Source organism: Trichoplax adhaerens, genomic scaffold (genome assembly GCF_000150275.1).
Source record: "Trichoplax adhaerens TRIADscaffold_4 genomic scaffold, whole genome shotgun sequence".
Taxonomy (NCBI): domain Eukaryota; kingdom Metazoa; phylum Placozoa; class Uniplacotomia; order Trichoplacea; family Trichoplacidae; genus Trichoplax; species Trichoplax adhaerens.
Genome location: NW_002060946.1, coordinates 3,213,424 through 3,233,656, shown reverse-complemented (window position 1 = coordinate 3,233,656; position 20,233 = coordinate 3,213,424). Strand labels below are relative to the sequence as shown.

At 31.7% G+C, this 20,233-nt stretch overlaps 2 protein-coding genes across 2 annotated transcripts; one reads left to right on the top strand and one right to left on the bottom strand.

Annotated features, from left to right (window-relative positions):
- Positions 1-4,788: 4,788 nt before the first annotated feature.
- Positions 4,789-15,599, top strand: TRIADDRAFT_55509 (uncharacterized protein; the record flags this gene model as incomplete). Its single annotated transcript, XM_002111923.1, has 44 exons — positions 4,789-4,811; positions 5,180-5,257; positions 5,515-5,600; positions 6,250-6,416; positions 6,520-6,612; positions 6,697-6,773; positions 6,896-6,999; positions 7,133-7,197; positions 7,276-7,309; positions 7,400-7,463; positions 7,606-7,727; positions 8,038-8,114; positions 8,226-8,294; positions 8,397-8,472; positions 8,557-8,690; positions 9,032-9,127; positions 9,231-9,299; positions 9,437-9,513; positions 10,094-10,164; positions 10,303-10,538; positions 10,674-10,853; positions 10,963-11,069; positions 11,234-11,292; positions 11,377-11,411; positions 11,504-11,573; positions 11,660-11,727; positions 11,783-11,830; positions 11,958-12,034; positions 12,125-12,253; positions 12,383-12,425; positions 12,498-12,670; positions 12,997-13,105; positions 13,217-13,276; positions 13,416-13,490; positions 13,632-13,729; positions 13,834-13,926; positions 14,146-14,206; positions 14,449-14,496; positions 14,598-14,643; positions 14,719-14,776; positions 14,843-14,896; positions 14,978-15,014; positions 15,285-15,380; positions 15,507-15,599. 44 exons carry the CDS (start codon positions 4,789-4,791, stop codon positions 15,597-15,599), a joined length of 3,735 nt encoding a protein of 1,244 aa, XP_002111959.1.
- An 804-nt stretch (positions 15,600-16,403) lies between these two features.
- TRIADDRAFT_55508 (uncharacterized protein) lies at positions 16,404-18,832 on the bottom strand (the record flags this gene model as incomplete). Its single annotated transcript, XM_002111426.1, has 6 exons — positions 16,404-16,728; positions 17,195-17,314; positions 17,440-17,610; positions 17,768-17,889; positions 18,018-18,054; positions 18,807-18,832. 6 exons carry the CDS (start codon positions 18,830-18,832, stop codon positions 16,404-16,406), a joined length of 801 nt encoding a protein of 266 aa, XP_002111462.1.
- Positions 18,833-20,233: the final 1,401 nt, after the last annotated feature.

Genomic DNA, 20,233 nt, shown 5'->3' with positions numbered 1-20,233 from the left:
TAATGTACGGTGTATACCATATAGTGGTCATGGAGTTTTTTGATCTCTATCGATGATGGTCGAAAGACCACGGCATATCGTTGCACCTGCGCTTTTTACCTAAAGCAGACGTTGAAAAAGTAGCCACACTTTGACAAGCAATATGGCGTCGAATTTGGGAGATGTAAAGCTTCGCGATTTTGGTGCTTGGCTTTCTCAGAATGTTAGACCTAGTGTACTAAAGCAGCGAATATCAACTGTCTATGGCAACTATGTACAACGAAATTTTACTGCCCGTAGAACGCGTTTGAGGCCTTTTGTTCATATTGTTCTTGGTGTCGTTGTCGTCAATTACGCCTTTTTCGAATACAGACATATAATCCATGATCGCCAGCGAAAGTATCACTGAAATGCCAAATTACAGCTAGTCAAGAAAGAAAGAAGAACGTTTCCTGTAATCAAAATTGACTTTAGGAACTAGACTTTATCTAACATTAATTAAACTTGGACGCTGTAATGTTGTAACGTGCAATACTCTTCGTAAAACGCTGTGTCTTTATTACAAGTTACTGCCAACAGATTGTAGCTTTTGGATCTTACTTGTGACAAGTTCTTTCAGGCTGATCCCTCAAAGCTTCTCTTTTACTCAGTACTATATTTGTACCTAATGCTATAACAGTGTTTAGAACTGATTTTTTCAAAGTATGAAATATCAATATTGTATTACATGATAACAATCCAAGTATATTGCATCATATGAATAGAATTGGTTTTGTTATCAGTTGGTATGTCTAAAATGGGTCATCCGAATGTTTTCATCTGAAAAGAGTTTGCAATAAATCGCTTATAGCCTTGATTTAATATTAATAATCTAAACGCTCTTTTACTCATATACTGTGTGTATATAAGCAATATCATATCAATAGCGGTAGAAGATGTTCAAATCCTATTAACTTTGCGAACAAGCGCTATATGGTACTGAGCAGTGAGCATACGTATGTCGTACATGTATTTAACGTAGGCTTTTTTGATTTTGGTACCACGGCTATTTTGAATTTATACTATGTCGCATTAGAAAATAGTAGCACCTAAGCACTCCTTTTAAGAATTAGTGAGGTTATGTATCTTCGATTTTTTACCATCAATTTTGGATCTACTCGTATATTGTATCCGAAACTAAAACGTAATACTTAAGTAAGCACCGGTACAACATTATCGAAGGACACCTGTGACATTGGATTCGATAGGAGCTAATTTAGATGTAAACTATAATTAACCTATACGAAAATGCAGCATCTAAGTAAGCACAGATACAACAAGACTAGTAAGGATACTATACAGCTATGTCCTCCGATCTGCATGGTGTTTAGTTCAGAAACGAACTGTTTTAGCCCTAAAGCATTGATAGAGGAGTATGGCATGAAAGTAAGATTATGCTATCTTAAGCAAAGATTCAAAGTCGAACACTATTTCTCAAAAACAAAGATCGATTTTTACTCGATTTTTTGATATAGTGTATATGTGCAGGTATATCCTTCTACTATACGTATATATCATAGAATTGGATGCTTTACTTAAGATCACAATCAACATTATTCAAGTAGTGCCTTTAATACCTCTAAAAAAGGAAATAGTGTTTTAAACTTAATAAGTTGAATTAAAATTTCTATGCGCACTCAATCAACGAGAACATTTCTTCCAAAGTTAAATACCATGCTTTGTATAGTTCATTGCTTTTAAACTATAAAGTTGTATTACATTATCAGTTTGATGTGAAAAATTGAAAATAAGGGAACATTTTAAGTAGGCTCCATTAGATACGATTTAGCTAGCCTCATCCCATATCATCTCTCCCCTTTAGATATATGCAAAAAACTAAATCTCATTTAGCATAATTATAGCAATTGGCCACTAGTCAGGTGTATCATGTATTTTACTAGTAAAATACATGACTTGAAATAAGGGAACATTTTAAGTAAGCTCCATTAGATACGATTTAGCTAGCCTCATCCCATATCATCTCTCCCCTTTAGATATATGCAAAAAACTAAATCTCATTTAGCATAATTATAGCAATTGGCCATTAGTCAGGTGCATCATGTATTTTACTAGTAAAATACCTGACTTGATTATCATGTCTATTCTCCGTCCATTTCCTGAATTGGCACAAGACTAATTTAGCGTCAGACTTAAAAATTTATTATCGATATTATTTTAGCTTTCAAAAGTAGCTTGTTATGCGTATAGTGTAGCCAACTAATACTTTAGAACTGTAAGCAACTGATTGAAACTATCCTAGTCCTGAGATTTGAAAGCTGTTAAAGCTAACAATATAATCACATCAAATCTTTACCACAATGTATATACATTTTAAGGATACATATTTATAGATAATCGACTTTGGTAAATGAACTACATTATCTTACTTATAACCTAAATCATCAAATGATATTTTATTTCACTTATAAAGAATGGATTTTCGTAAGTATCGCTTTTTTGAATCAATTACTATAAATTTTCTTTACATGAATCCAATTCAATGAAATAATTCAATGCTGAAAGCAGTAATGATTACTTTTAGTTTGAATAACTTTTTTAAGGAGTACTCAAGTTACCAGCGTAAGACTATGATAAGATTATGTATGCTGAATGATCGTAGATAAATGCTGATCAAAGTATTATAATGCTAGTGAAGGCGTTGAATAAAACATTGGCAGGATATCTAAATATTTCATTGATACAACGAATCTTTATCCTATCATTAAATCAATAAAATATACAATCAACTTCAAGTACTCTCTGACAGATCAAAACATCTTCAAAGATCAGCGTAAAGTCAAGTATCCGGGGCTTTGAGATATCGCCAATACAATACAATAAACGATATAATTAGTTTGCATCTTCGTGTTGGATTGGCAGTGCAAAATATCTAGATATGATATTGGGCACGCTGGTATCGAATCATAAACTCCGGAAGAATAGTTTCCTGTACACATAAAGCAAGTAATTCATGATGATTACGAAAGTTGCAATAGCTTATTCTTTATCCTTTTTGTCATTGCTTTTGGAAGATGACCTAATTACATCTTCTACTTTTGATAATAATGTGGTGCCTTCTTTACCAACGTCGGGCATCTTACATTAAAATATGAAAAGATATTTTGTTAAGCAGAAATGAAAGGGTAGTATTGAAAATACTGCTGAATATCATACTGATTAATTGATTATTATAGATTGCTAAATGTATATACGTATTTAATCTATACAGTACATATGTACTCGTGCATGTACACGTATATCACATTCACCGAAAGACCTTCTTTCCCAAGCGAAATACTGTACTGTACAAGGCAAAAGCAGCTATATACGATACAGTATGTTTGTGTATTTAAAATTGGATAATTAAGAAATAGTGTACCTGGTAATTTTGTGATAAATATATCCCTAGTATAACTCCTGAGCAAAGGCCAACCTAAAGGTATTATTTATATCATTGACAAAACATTTTAGTAATCTGTCGTAGTTTATTGAAGTAATAACAAAATTCCAAGCAATATTGATCAATATTATTTGTCACATATGCACTTATACAGTTCAGTACAGACTACAGAGGCATCAAACTTACAAACAATGAACCGAGGCGGCTACTTGAAGACATCCCAAGTTTTGATTTCAACCGAATTTTCAATTACAACTAAATACTTTATCGTTAATGTTATTTTGAGTTAAGTTAAAACAGGCTTTGGTGGATCCAGGGTTGATCGTTTTCCTTGCCTTGATGAATTTGTAGGAAATACTACAGGACTTTGTCCTACTGTACTGTACTGTACTGTAGACTACCGTACTGGACCGTACTTAATGTACAGTGTACAGTACTGTACAGTGCAATACTGTAGTGTATAGTAATTGCAAGTTCAATGCTTTAGTGTTCCACACTGAGCAATAAGAACGAATATTCTGCATTTATACTACAAGTTATCTAGATTGTTGATGATTATATAAATGCACGACTTTATCGTAAAAGCTTGATAGTGCAGCATCGAAAACACCTGTAGTAAATGCAAGTTAAGTGCTTTAGCGTTACACATTGAGCAATAAGAACGAATATTCTGCATTTATACTACAAGTTATCTAGATTGTTGATGATTATATAAATGCACGTCTTTATCGTAAAAGCTTGATAGTGCAGCATCGAAAACACCTGTGGTAAATGCAAGTTCAATGCTTTAGTGTTACACATTGAGCCATAAGAGCGAATATTCTGCATTTATACTACAAGTTATCTAGATTATTGATGATTATATACAGTAAGACTTTATCGTAAAAGTTTGATAGTGCAGCATCGAAAACACCTGTAGTAATTGCAAGTTCAATGCTTTAGCGTTACACATTGAGCAATAAGAACGAATATTCTGCATTTATGCTACAGGTTATCTAGATTGTTGATGATTATATACAGTAAGACTTTATCGTAAAAGCTTGATAGTGCAGCATCGAAAACACCTGTAGTAATTGCAAGTTCAATGCTTTAGCGTTACACATTGAGCAATAAGAACGAATATTCTGCATTTATACTACAAGTTATCTAGATTGTTGATGATTATATACAGTAAGACTTTATCGTAAAAGCTTGATAGTGCAGCATCGAAAACACCTGTAGTAATTGCAAGTTCAATGCTTTAGCGTTACACATTGAGCCATAAGAACGAATATTCTGCATTTATACTACAAGTTATCTAGATTGTTGATGATTGACTAAAATTGGAATAGAGTGGTAATTGTTCGGATTTCTAGCATGACCAATTGATCATGGCTACAATAAGGGATAACAGGTATTCTGAGTTCATATTACATCTTACTATATGAGAGTGCTGCATGATTCAAACTAAAGTACAGATAATGATCATAATAATATACAGTATATAATATTCATACTATACTGTATAGCGAAAGTTATCGAACTTAGAAAGCTAGTTACCATTATGACTATCACCGGTAGTATTAGAAATACGCGTATAAAACGAATAATTGAAGTATCAGATGCGATGCAGTAACGAAAGATCGTAAGTGGTATTGATACTTTCGGATGGTCTACTATACAGTACAGCAATAAAAAATATAAATAAAATACGCTTAGTTAATTAGGACTATTATTAATTAATTGATCATTATAATTACATGGATATATACTGTACTACAGCTATACTAGAACTCTGCCAGCAAATACGACATACTGTTATGCATTTAGTGTTGGGGAAGACGTCTATAATTGCATACGGTAAGGTACCATACGTCCAAATAGAGTATACTGTATTATATCGTACAGTCTTCATGGTACAGACGTACAGACGTGTGCCATTTTCGTGCAGAAATTACGAATCTCTATCGTTCACCGACATCTCATGAACTTTGGTGCCATCCCTTTACTGTGGATACTTATACATGTTCTAATACAGCATTTGAATCTTAGCAATCATAGCCAATTACCTTGGAAGCTGCCTTCTGCTAAAATTGTGCATGGATCATTTAATTCAGCCGAGCTCATAACTGCAATAAGAATACAACTAAAACAGCATCCCACGACGCGATAGTCATGATTAACTTACTGCAAGGACGTCGAGGTAACTTGTAGTCAATACTGCAGTTCAAACAAAGATAAAAAAACCTGAGAAATGAACGATTTAAGAGATACAAGCAAGCATAATGAGAATGCATCTGATGCATTCATGCAATTATTAGGTATGGAAAGATGTTGAAAATAACACCCATATTTTGGCGGTTATATGCATTTCTGTTTCAATCACTTTGAATGAGACTATTTCTCTGATGACTGATATCATACTTACTTGCATCATCCAATAGCTCAAAATCAACCTTCTCGTAATCCCACTTGTCCGGATAGGATGCAGTTGCAGACTAATATTTTACAATTTTTAGACCAATCCGTACAATTGAGCTCTTGCTTCAGTGAAATGGTAATCATGTTTATGACGGCCTAGTAGATTAGAAATGACGTTGAAAACGATTAAAGTATTATTTCTAACGCGGTATTATGTTGAAATTGTTGCAGGGTCCAATGGACTTTGCCAATTGTAGCCAAGGTATTGCATAATAACAATGCATAATAATTACATCTTGCATTGACATACAATAAAGCTTTTCTATCATTACTACTGAATCGTTGCAGCCTATTGCAGTGCTTCTCTGCTAGTTTACTGCACATAGGTATACACGTATATAATACTGAATTTGCAATGCATTCTATTACAGCTGAAGTATGGGCGAAAAAGTATAAGATTCAAGATGGCACAAATTGCTCGACCTTACCGATTTACTTTGCGACAGCTATTAATCAAAAAATAATTGAACTCTTCCCAACTAATGCTAATATTCCAGTAAAATATTACCTCAATTTTTTAATGCCGACCGAAAAGAGGGTTAGTACTATGTTTATATTGCAAATATATATCTTTATCTAATTTCATTTCTAGTGAAGAATGCTAACATGAACTACATATTGTATGACTGTATACTTTATAGGCTGCATTATCTGAACTGTTACAATCAGCTGCTTTATTATATTCGAAAAATATGTTAGATCGCGATTACTTCATTGGTCAATTTCTATCAAGGGTTCGTCATGTATAGTTTTAGTTTTACGTGCTTTCGTTAGTTATAGCGGTATAATTAATTTTTATATACACGTATTACGTTTAGGATCACAATATATCCGTTGAAATAATGTGGAAATTATGCCATCTTAACTTGGCCACCTTTGATGACCTTTTAAATCGGTATATGCAATTTTATTATTAAGTTGAAGGAGATCAGTCATAATTACTATGTTACAGAACCGCATTACATAAGCAGACCCAAGCCTTCAATGAAAAAGTTGTATTGATTTCAGATTATGTAGGCAAAGAAGAAATTTTACCAAGCATTTGGCAGGTTCGATTATCAGCAACTATCAAGAACAGCCCGAGGATGTCACTGTAGCTCATATTTCTAATGTAATCTCTTGTAAGTTTGCGCCGTTATATAACTATTGCATCTCTAACACGATAATCATACATAGGACATGATAAATTATCGATTGCGTCCTGTATGATACCTATACGGTACAATCATTGAATAGATTAAATATCAAATTTAGATATTATGAGCGACGTTCTATCGTACTTGGAGAATAGTTCCGTAGCTGAAGATGAAACACACAAGGTCTGTTAATTGTTCACTGTCAAGACTCAATTTACAGGCAGTTAATCTATTTATCTCTATTTCATTTTAAATATTTAGCGCTTGCGTGAATTTATGGATTATTTTATTGAAAGTAGGTAACTCAAAGCTAATAGTTACTATTGAAACAGATTTGTAACATTTGCAAATGACTAATTTTAATATACCCTATATATTAAATCAGACTACATTGAGCACTTTCGGTTAAATTACGAAAAGATGAAAAATAAGCAATGCAATATTAACAAGTAAGAATTTGCAATACAATCAAATAATTGAATGATTTTAGAAAACTATCATATTATATAGATATGTTAGTACAGGTATTTGTAACGGCACAATTTTTCTTATAATGATGGCAATTTATTGATTTTATCTTACCGTATACAGCCTAGATTTAATGAATTTACTAAAGTCACTGAAATCGATCAAATCGACGCCTACTATTGAGCAAATTTTTACAACACAGATTATGAAGCTACTAAAATGTTGCAATGATGCTGTTCTTAAAGGTAAGCGACCAGCAGTACGAGTATACCATATAATACACACTGTCTAGATCAGCAAATTATTTTAAAAGTGCACACGAAGAGTAGAGTAGTTCTTAACATTACAATTATAACCAAAGAGAAAACTTTCATAAATAAATTATCACATGATTTATCCAGTTTACAAATGGCGGAAATCATTTTATTAAATTACAGACATAAACTCATTTAAAGTATGTAACCCTGACCTTAATGATGAGATACAGTAGGTCATTTCGGGTTATGGTAAGATCGAAGGTATTAATATATTTATATTTTGGTATTTAAATTGTAGACCTAGAAATCTTATCGTTACAGAATCGTTGGCACCGTAAGGGATCCTTACAGTCTTATTATGTTTTATTTACCGAGGTATGTCATCTCGGCCAATGCCTTTAGTGTCTTTTGATACTAGATTTATGTGAAAGCAACTATCCTATTGTTAGTGTTATCTGTTTAACTCCTACGCGCTTCTACTTTTAGTTACTCAATTTTGTCGATGCTAAAAAATTAAGAGAAACAGTCTTTAACGTGTTATCCCAACGTGAAAAGGTTTCGTTTTGGAATACTTTTGAATATTTTATACAATCTTTCACAAAATGTTTAATTAATTCGTAGTATTAGTCTAACTATAATCTGATACACCATTTACAGGTGGATTGGAGCAGTACTCTTGCTCTTTTATCTATCTTGTGTATAAAATACGAAAATACTACAAATATGTTATATGGTAAGACCAATTGATTGAGAATTCGCAATATCTAATCAATATTATGTTGCCCGTATTGTTAGCATTTAAATTATTCAATTATAGGTTTGATTGATACCATGTTTGAAGATGCACTCAGAAACTGTTATCATGATCTCATCCTAACTGTAATCATACTTGTTCGTCAGTGCAGTTTATTAAAACTGCCAAAGTTTTATCCATATACCGAATGGATTCAAGTAAAGTATCATAATTAAAATATGAAGTTACGGTTATTTGTCACTTGAAATTAATTTATTTCAGTGATGTTATTGCGAACAACGTGATCAAACTTTATCATTTTAATTATTAATAGTCACATATAGGGCGTCAATCATCATTAATAAGCAAGCTGTCTGCAAGATCTTGCAAATTTCTAATCAGATTTCTCATGTCTATTTTACCATATGATGACGGCCTGCATATCAAGGTTTTATTTATATTATATCTATAATATAGAGGCTATTGCGGTGTTACTTAGTTGCTGTATATTTTGCAATTGGAATAATACACTACATGTTTTTAACTTGCCTTTGATTAGGCTCATATTATTGGTCAGCCTTCTGTACCAGCGAATTGCCAAGACTTACTAGTTGAATATATAGCTTTAGCGAAGGCTAATTTAGCAAAATTAAAAGTAAGGACGATGTCGCTACATCTTATAGTGATGGCTAGATTTTTATTTTAATCATGTGATCAGAAAAATTTTGAATATTTAAGTTTTTTTCTTGAATTGATAGGAACAAGATTTAACAAACGAAAAAGAGCAAGCAACAAACTTACTTGATGAAGTCTTACATGATGATGAGGTTGGGCTAAGTAACCTCGTAGAGTTTGTTTCACTTAATGAAAATATGATTTGCTAGCCGCCTGTTGTTCCAATTCTGGATGCGCTTTGTAGAACACTAATAGAAATTCACTTTGCATTCGTCTTTTTATTATGTAGATTTTTGAAGACGTAAAGAAAGCCGTAATGACTTTTAAGCGAACAAATGAAATTCCCAGTTGCATTTTGGAAGCTAGGTGAGCACAACTACTTATAAAAACTTTTTCAGTTTTATTATTCTGTGATAGTTATATTGAAAGCGATAGAGTGCTACTGTAGCTACAGTATTTGTACCGGATAAAAAATAGACGTACTTTCCGTCAGCGTAAACTCGAACTCAGCTTGATGGTAATTAGTAATTAGAAGGTAGATCTTATCTTCTTGTGTATATTTCTATCTCACAGCATTTTCCAAAAGTCCTACTTTTGCAATCAATTTCTGCCTGCTCTGTTAGTGTATGAAGAGGTAGCAGTATTTTCAAGTTGGCTTCCATTATTGATATAATGCTTCTTAAATTATTTGATGTATCTCTTTCTGCTACTTGTTACTATATTTGATGTCTGTAAATTTACTCCTACGGTGCTATAGACGTCTCGTGATTCTATTGAAACGATTGGTTTAATTGAAATTCTGAAGCGGTAAAAATCGATTAGTGATTTTCTTTTTATAGTATTATAGAAAATCTCGCTAGTGCTATAAATAGCCCTTTAAAAAATTGTTAGGTTAGTAAAATTATCAATTGATTGTTTTAATTTAACCAGTACTCTTAACACTTAGTGGTAATAAGATTCCGGCAACTCTATGGAATGCTTTTGAAGAGAGACGTAATAAGCCCACTAAACTGCCAGGTAGGCTCGATTTATTAGCAAAATATAGTAATAGTACATTCAAATCGAAGTTTCGTGCTTGAGTAATTCTATTTTGATACCCTTTTATATCTCTTAATTATATTTTTTGTGGTTTAAATAATTCACTTACCTTTGCAGATCATGGAAACTCTCAAAGCCATGTTCTGGCTCGATTATGGAAGTGCGTTTCCGAAATTCGGGAGCTTAGCCAAAGATCTCAAGCTAATGAGCGGCCGGACTGCAAATTTTTACTTGATGAAATTAGTAAGATCTTTAACGAAATTTTGCCACTATTATCAACAAAGAATGATAATAAGAATGAGTTATCACCGGCTAATAAATTGAATGAAGGAGAATTGGCAATCGTGAAGGAGGTAATGGATAAATAGCTTTACCGTAATTGATATTATGACATTAATATTTAGGATTTATCGGAATGTATAGGTAAATGAAGAACTCTGATTCTGTAAATATTCTGCTATTATCCTATTTATTTTACTTTTATTTAGTTTCACAAATCTCTCTTGGCACTTTACTGCAAAGTCTTTCAATTATTAACATCAAATAAAGATACCGATTTTATGGGCAATTGTAAAGATTGGTACATGGGATTCGTAAATGTTTTACATTCTTTCCCTTACATTCTAGCTTATGTTGTTTCTGAAACTGTGGCATATCTTTCATTCAAGGTAAATACTAATTTCTGAATAAATCTTTAATTTGCTTAATTTGCTTGCTATTGTTACTTCTTGGTAGCATCTTAGTTGATTTCTTGTTTTCTAAATGAAATTAATTTAGGACCATAATAGTAGTGATTGCAGTCCGAATGGAATAGCGAGTCTGTTGCTTGGTTTTTTGACGAGTAAGCAACAATGGAGATGGTTCTTAATAAGCGATAGCGCTAGGTTATGTCATGTAGATATAGTTTATACGAATCCGGCTACGTTTTTGTGGAAAAGTTTTAACTACAAGACCAAAAACTCAATGCCATTGGCTTTACGGTTAATATACTCGTATATTGTTTAGCTGATAGTTTGCTTTTGCTATAAACTTTCTGCAATAATTGCAGGTTTTGTACAAATGGCCTCGTCTTAGTTTCCGATTACCGAAAACTAATTATCGATCATGGTAATTTACCTTAAATCTTAAAATACTGTGATAACATAGGTATAAAATAATATTGAATAATTCTAAACTATCTATATTATTTAGAGTGTCGTGCAATTTTGCGTTCTCAATTAAAATTGGTATGTACGTAAAATGCATGTATATTCGTATGCGTCCTTGAGATCATTAATGTAATTAAAAATAATGAATTTATACGTGTTACATACTGTAGGCTCTTTACCTATCGATACGGTTAGAGAGTATCCTTTCCTTGGGTATGGGAAATGAAGATATGAAAGCAGGTTATCATTATTCAATCTTAAAAATATAAACCAGGCGCTGTTAAAATGATAGGGAAGTGAGATCATTATTTTTAATTTTAATTTAGACTTGGGCTCATTTACTGCCTTTCTAAACTCAGAACAAGGAAAAATCATTTTAGAAGAGGAAAAAAACGTATATGAATTATCTGAATAAAAATTATACAATCGACGCTTTTATCATTCTATAGAAGATTGCTATATGTATTACTTGTACATTATCTTTAATGATTGATAGAGTAAGCAATAAAGAGATAGCACTAAAATTGTTAATCGAACGCAGCTTTACTATATTCCGGTAATACGTAATCACTTTGCCAGCAATTTTTTTGTAATTTTATCATTTTTCTGCTTATACCTTACTAGTTAGTACTATCGGAATGGATCAATTATGAATTAAATATCTGTCAAGATCATGATTTCTTTCGTAACGAAGCTGAAAGGTGAGTTTTAGACACTATGCTTTCGAAACTCCTATTTCCACTACTCTATGCTTAGCAAGTGTTTGATGTCTTACGAAATCGATTTTTCAGGCTAACATATTGGAACTGGATCTTTCGTAAACATTTCCTCACTAGTAGTATCGTTAGTGGAGGTTGTGGCGGCCAATATCGCTACGTTTGCGAGATGTTAATCAAGTCTATCAAAGATTATATGGAGTGGTTTGTATAGTTAGAAATATTTAATACCTAGTATACGAAACAGCCAAAAATAGAAAAGTTTTAGTAGTGATAGGTTTTATCAATGAAGCTTAATCGTAAACATGGTATCTTTCTGTATGTGTTATATAGGCATGATAATCAAAATATTGATCCAGCTTTAGCTTTTATGCAGGTTATGACTTCTTTCAACGCCTCTTTGCACAATTTTATCGTGACATTAATGCAAAGTGACTTATTTCAACAGTGTATTCTTGCGGAGGCTAACCAGCAGCAAGGCAGTAATACCAAGGACGATATTATTCTGTTAAATATCTTGAAAGACAGACGAAACATTATGATGCTTACCCAGCGAGAGACGCATATGTTACGGTTGGGTGGGATGAATGACATCCAGATTGAATTAGATTGCATAATCAAGTATGTACCGTTTAATTTAAAAATTTGAAGTACAATAAGCACTGTTCGTTTCTGTCGCTACTTGTGCACTTAACTCTGAAAGTAATACTTAATATAACGTTCTACTAATTTACTACCGATAAAAGAATGAATAAATAGGGTAGCGTACCTTCATTTTTTTCAGTTGTATTTGCTGTATCATTGTAATATTCGCATTAATAATTATAATAATTTATAATCCTGAAGGATTTATGCCTTCTGTTGTCATCACAGCACTTTGAGAGTATATTCACGGACTTTTGGCTTATTTACTTGGTCACGCTAATATCAAATGTGTTCTTTTTTAGAATATTTGCTCGTATTTCTCCAAATGTTATTTTATCTATAACTACTGGCAAAGAGCAGACACTTGATTCGAAGATGGAAACTTTCAAGAATTTTATAAACGATATCTTGGTTGGCAATATAGAATCTTATTTTTGCAAGATGTTACATTTTACGTTGTTGATCTAATATCAATTTCTACTATTTTAGTAATATTTGTATCTTATTTTAAATATCGTTTAGGTTGAATATCAAATAACAGGATTTAGCTTTAGTATGGAGCTATGCTCTGCTCTACTAAAAGTATTGATTAATTGGAAATCGAGATTCTGATCGATACTCTATAATCAAAATTTAATAATTCAATAGTTGTTCTAGCGGTTAAAAACATAGAGTATAACATGACATAATTTATTTTATGGTCACCTTATTGTAAACACAGATAATAGCCCATTATGGTGATGACCTAGCCAGGTATCTTATATCAACTTCACCAATATTAATCGGATCGCTCTTGGTATGCGTCGATGCTACGATATCTCTATTTGATTGTAGCTATCAACCGTTGTATTTTGATCGCTTTATTTACTTAACAATACAAGAATTGATATTAATATTGTCGTATTTATTTAATCTGCATTTATTATAATCGGTAAAGGATCATTGGGAAAAATTGAATATAATATCTGGGTTTTTTGGTAATGCACTTAGCGATTATATTAACGAATTCAATACCTTACAGGCTTGGAGTTATCGGTAAGTATTGTTAGCATATCAAGGTACTGATCTTCTATTATACTTGGAAGTCATGGAGTAATAAAGTGAATTGTTTTGTTATTCCCTATAAATGGAATTATTAGGGCGGTAATTGACCATGATTTCGGAGCTGATATTCCTGATCGCCCTTCTTGGCAATTAGCAATTATGATTTTCAAACAAATTATTGATAAGAGGTTAAATGTCCTTGATTTGCTGATTGCTAGCTTGCAATAGAAGTTATACTTCCTGTACTGAAATTCGCAAATTTTTGCTTCCGCTCTTTAGCTCATACGATCAAAATATTTCATATTGGTAAGGATGAAAAATATGCTATGCGGATAGTATAATGAGCATGTCCGGGTCTGCAATGTATTTTTTGTAATTTAAAATTCATTCATGTGTAAATATCATAGGATTGTTGAATTTTTAAATTACTTGAAAAACTATCAAGCAAGCATAACTTTGATTGAAGAGGTCAGATTTTATGTTCATATCATATTTACAAAAACTGTTTAGCAGTATCACTGCATAGCTAAATTTTTCTCAATGATAGAGGGAGAGTGATACTATTGTTATTTACTTTGTTCAATAGATGGAATGGTGCTTGTTGGATTGTATCATAAGCTATCTCTGTTGGTCACTCTCAAAATTAGCCGTGAGTCTATCTTATTTACTGCATATCCATAGTACTTAATTGAGAGACTTTATTCTTTTAGGTTAGTGATATGATCGAATTACATCGTAGTACTATTAACGTGGCAAAGGTAATAAAAAACTACACTTGTTAAGTTTTAGTATTTTAAATGTGATACAATCGAAACATGCATAGTTTACATCTATGTTAATGTTTGCTTAATTTATATAGGCAATTGTAGCCTCTAATTCTAGGAGTCTTTTAGGTCTAGTTAATGGTAAATAACAAAGTAGCTTATAATTTAATAATTTGATATGAAATAGGTCCTTAACTAAATTATTTCTTTCCAAAGATATAAAATTCTGTCCAATAGCAGGAAGAGAATATTTCAGGGTTGTAAATTTACTAAGGTAATTAAGATATGTAAAGAACTTGGATTATTCTTACACTAATAGCATATCTAACATTAAATATAGGGAAGCTCGTAAAAATATGAATTATTCTCGGTTGTATCCAGTGGTTTACTTCAAGTAGGTATTCAGTTTAATGTCATAAGATTAATTTTTTATTCAGTCATGAATTTTCTTCAACATTTATATCTCATAATGAAGTATATTTGGTGATACAATATCTGACGACAAGGATAAGGTAATGTGCTATCTTTGTATTTGATAACTGAAAGCAATGAATATTAAGATGATAGGAATTAATTAAATTATCGCCGATGCGTGAATTTCCAGATTAGAAATATGATCCCGGTCTCACTTTTCATGTTTAATATGGTATCGGAGCTGAGTATAAGTGAAGAAAGCATTGCTGTAAGACATGATGATTGCTGGAATTGCTTTTTTAAGATTTAATTAAAAATAGGCTTAAGGAATAAGCTATTTAGGTAAGGTTTAATTTCTTGCTATGCAGATATGTACAGATCTACATTTTATCAACGAAACCAAGAAATGGTTGAAATCTTTAATAAAGTTATCTTCGTTGGATATGCTTGAAAAATACCACGATGTAAGTCCATCTTGTAAATGAAAATATTACGTATTCAATCTATGATAAGCTTATTTGTTAGGCTATTACAGTGCATAATGTACTATCAACGTTCGAGTATTACTCTAATTGTTATAATGGTTTCAGATGGTTAAGCTCTTACGGGATCAGGAATTGAAAGATTTTATCAATGAATATCGTCTAAGTGTGCAAGAAAGCTCTGCTTTTATGGCTTCATAGATGAAAAATTATAGAAATAGATTGTGAATTTGATACATCCGCTTCATGCACCCTACTAATTACAGAGGAATGGTCCTGTTATTTACAAATAGGACGCATTTCTCACTTGCATAAGGTATACCCGTTTGTTTCGTATATTAATCAATCATATTGATGTGTAATATTGGAGCAACTTCAGCTACAATAGTTACACTTATCGAAATGTACAGTACTTGGATTGTATATATATATACTCGCATGTAAAAGACTCTGTTATTATTATAATATTAATGCTTACTTTTAAATGTATTTATGGAAGGCTTGCTATCAGATTTGAGTAGGAATATCTGAAAATTTCAAACTGTAGTATTATAGTGTACATAAAGTATTCGTTCTATGTTTTGGAATTATCTCACGACTCATGTACTTACTATGGTGTGTAGGCATAAAGTACAATGTTCTAGAAATCAAAATCATTTTATAAGACATAAAATTATACGCAATTTCAGCAATTGCCGGCGAATACCTTTTATAAAAAGACTAGTACCTTTAAAATAATAGGATTCTATATTTACAATATCCTAGATATTTTAAGGTTCAATTTGTTTTCCAATTTTGTTATGAAGTAATATAGTTTTCAAATGTTTTACGACCAGATTAATTTATCAGTCGGATTTTCAATAAAATTACGGTAATAGGGATTTTAACGGCTAGTTTAAAAACAATATCTTAGAATTGCCGAACGTTCTAAGGATTAAGTATTTGAACAACCATCAGTAAGCCAAATCATTTTGATTTATTTGATAAAAAAATAATATAAAAATGTTAAAAGTAATGATCGGCTAATAAGATTGGGCAATCAATAACTGGAACATCATAATCATAATACAAAAGTACATCTTCCGGTTCATCGGGATCGCTATTACCATGAAAACCATAATCATCTAATGTCATTTCTGGTCTCATGCAACCAGTTGCAATTTGATCGCGATAAATTTTAATAGCTAATTGGAGCTCCCCAAGTTGTTCACTGACAATTTGTGTTACGCCATAAATAGGTACATGAGCATGCACGATAGTAGTAAATGCTGTAGGATGGTTATGAGCGAAACTCGCAAATATAGACATTCTTAATTCTAACCGAATGTACCTAAAAATGTTAAATACGAATAATGAGACCAATTTAAATATTTGATGCAAGTACTATAGCTAATAAGGATATAGGTATATAACATATACACGTATACATTCAATGTGAATTGGCTTCTTCTGTGTTGAACTCTACTCTGAACTAAGCTAAAATTAATGTAACATGTTTCAGATTGATATTACGTATGTATACATAATTTGGTGTTATCTGTGATTTTACGAAGTTTAAAGATTTAATATCATGGCTAACTGAGATACTATTTCCGAAAACATATACGTAACATTAAATATTATTATATAGGGAATAATACATGGTAGCTTTTCATCACATTCAGATTACAATCATAATCTATTTCATTTCATAGGAGAAATTTTTAAAATTATGCTATCATCTCAATTTTGGTAATATTTTAAAATCATTTTACCGTAACATAGCGATACCATAGACTTATCTCTTTATGACTAACCTAATATCTTTCTCTTCAATTGGTGACCATAACCGCAAATGGCAATGAGGACACTGGTGACCTCTTTCTCTTTTAATTCGTAACACTGGTAAACCGTCATCTCTATTCTTTTCTTCACGTCTGATACGTATGAGTATAACCGATTTAAGATTAAAATAGAGGAAAGATAATGAATTATTCCTTTACATAGTTTGTAGCAATTCTAGGAAATATGAATTTATGCTGCAGTAAATTAAGAAACTAACCTATAGCGTAATCCATTTGCAAATTCTAAATAATCTATACTACCACTGTTATCACGATCGATTTCACGTGCTAAAACCATTAATTCTGCTAATGTGGCGGGTGCATCTAAGTCTCGCATTCCACATGTAAATTCTTCTATTGATAATGCTCCATCGCCATTAATATCAAATCTGATTTATTTGAAACAGAAAAATAACGAGTAAATTGCAGTAATACTGGCGCAGAAGGTCATTAATCTATATTTCCATATTTAAAAAGAACCTAAATTGAGATATATTATTAAAAGAAAAAAATTTCTTTTATCTAAAAGATTTAATGTTCTTATACCTTCTAAATAAATCGATAGCTCGCCCATAATTGTCCAGCATCCATTGTGTCATACGTTTAATAAAATCATTATACAAAGCTTCAGATGAAGCTATTCGATCTGCTTCTAATTTTATTTTTTCCTACGATATTTACAATACTATTACTATCACGCAACTTTTGCTTTATTTTTATTACAATTTCCCTTACATAATAGTGTTCTAGTAATCTCAACGTCAATTCTGTTTACTTATAGATTATATTAGCTTACCTTCGCTGCATTTTTCTTTTTCTTCTTTTTCGGTTTTCTATAAATTACATTTTTATAGAAAAATATTATGGACTAATGGTTAAATTTTTTAATTTTATCAGTATTCATTTACTAATTTATATCGTTACTTCGTATTGGATAGCAATAACTATTAACTAAAAATAAATTAAATTATTCATTGAAACGTTATTGTTTTGTATCAATATTCCATTTTAGTGCATACATAGTAATATATCGATATCGTTTACTAAACAATCGTAGCAGGTTATGAGATATGATTACTGAATTAGAGCAGGAACATAAAGCATTCAATTAAAGTTTGAGTATCGTAATTTTAATTAATTAAAAACATTTTATTAACCTAAAATCATTATGACTTGTATTTGATAGCAACTTATCTAGAATATCTCCGTGATTTCGATATAGTACTGCAAGAGTAAATTCTAAATTTACCCCGCGTTAAATAAGTAAAAAATATAGTTTACTGTATTGTTTATAACCGAATAAACGATTTTAATTGCTTTATTGACACAATTTAAAAAAAAGATGTTACATCAATTTGACGTATCATGACTTGTTTGATATCTAAATATCTGGAATGCCCATTTCATTTGATATAGTACCAGTATACTGTATAGCAGCCGTTGAAACTTTCGGAATTAGTGTTTACTCGACGGCCAATATGTTAAAATCAATGAGTGTATCTTCAACAACTAGATAAGTGATCCTCATGTACGGTATTGATCTAATTTGAAGCAGCAGATGCGATTCTAGAGCGACGATACTTACTTTGGCGGTTTAGGTATAGACGACATCTCCAATCTTAATAAATACAGTAGATTTGATATCAGGTGTTTCTTCTTTAGCTTAGCAATAACGATTTCCTTTTACAAGAATTCTTCTATTTACTTTTGAAACATTTTCTTTATATTTGGCTATGGTAAATCTATTTCCAAATTGAAATTAGTTGTTAATGTTACATCAAAAATGCTATCAATTTGTTTCCGTCTCCTGCTAGTTATAATAGCAATATAGATTACTGAATGATGAAGACGTTAAGCATAGTATAATTTATATAACAATAAAAAGTTACATACTCGTGTCTTACCAATTCAATGAATTCATCCTCTCGTAACTCCTGTTATTACTTTAATTTATTGATTTTTTAGTGTCGTCCGCGAACAATGATTATACTAGCAAGAATATCGATTTAAGCTTAGCAAGCTATCGCTAGTCATAAGTACCTATAATGAAAGATGAGCTAATCGTTACTGTAAAGTGAAATTTTAAGTTAATATTTAGCTTAGTTAGCAGAGGCTACCCATAGACGTGGCAGTAACTGAAATAAAAAGTATCGAAACTGCTTCACTGGTTGTCATAGTAACTTCGAAGGCGGCTGATCCGTATTATGCCTGACCTGTTATGACGGTACGATTGCAACGTAGTTGACCTTAACAATGATACACGCCCTGTAAATACAAGTGCGATGAAACGCTATACAGCCGATATACGCGGGTTTATGGTTAGTTCAGCTACTCAATTTAGACTCCTAATTGAGTCTTGCAGTATGCAGTTTAATGGTGGTGTCTACAGGAAGTCGGGAGTGGGAGTAGCAGAAGAGCGTAGAGAACATAGTAAATACATTTCAAAAATTGCATGCGGCATGCCGGTATAAATAGCGTAACATCTATTGGAAATAAAGATGTCCACTAGAGCTTCTCAATCAATATTCTTGATATTTAGTTAAAATATTGTAAGAAAAAGTCATTCAATAGTGAATGAATAACTATCCGATGTAGCGTTTTTCCATATGATGAAATAGTATTTATTAGTGAGTAATGGCGACAAATTATTTTGATCGCTTTTAATATCATTGATATGCATATAGAAATAATTTTCAAATCATTCGATTCTAATTATAATAAATGCTTATAACATAGCTTGTACATTAAAATTTGCTATACTAATAACGCTTCAGCACGTGCAAGTAAATGATTTTACACAGTTATTTATTCAATAGCTACAATTCTCTATAATTGGCTTACTGCATTGAAATAATAGTTAATACGAGCATACATACAGTACATCAATATTTTTGGGTATAAAATAGAGCTTGCCAACTGAAGGTTCCATTATACAATAAGCATAAATCCTGTACAAGCGGTAATCAACTACGAGTATTAACATGGATATCCAACTATGATTGTTATATAGTA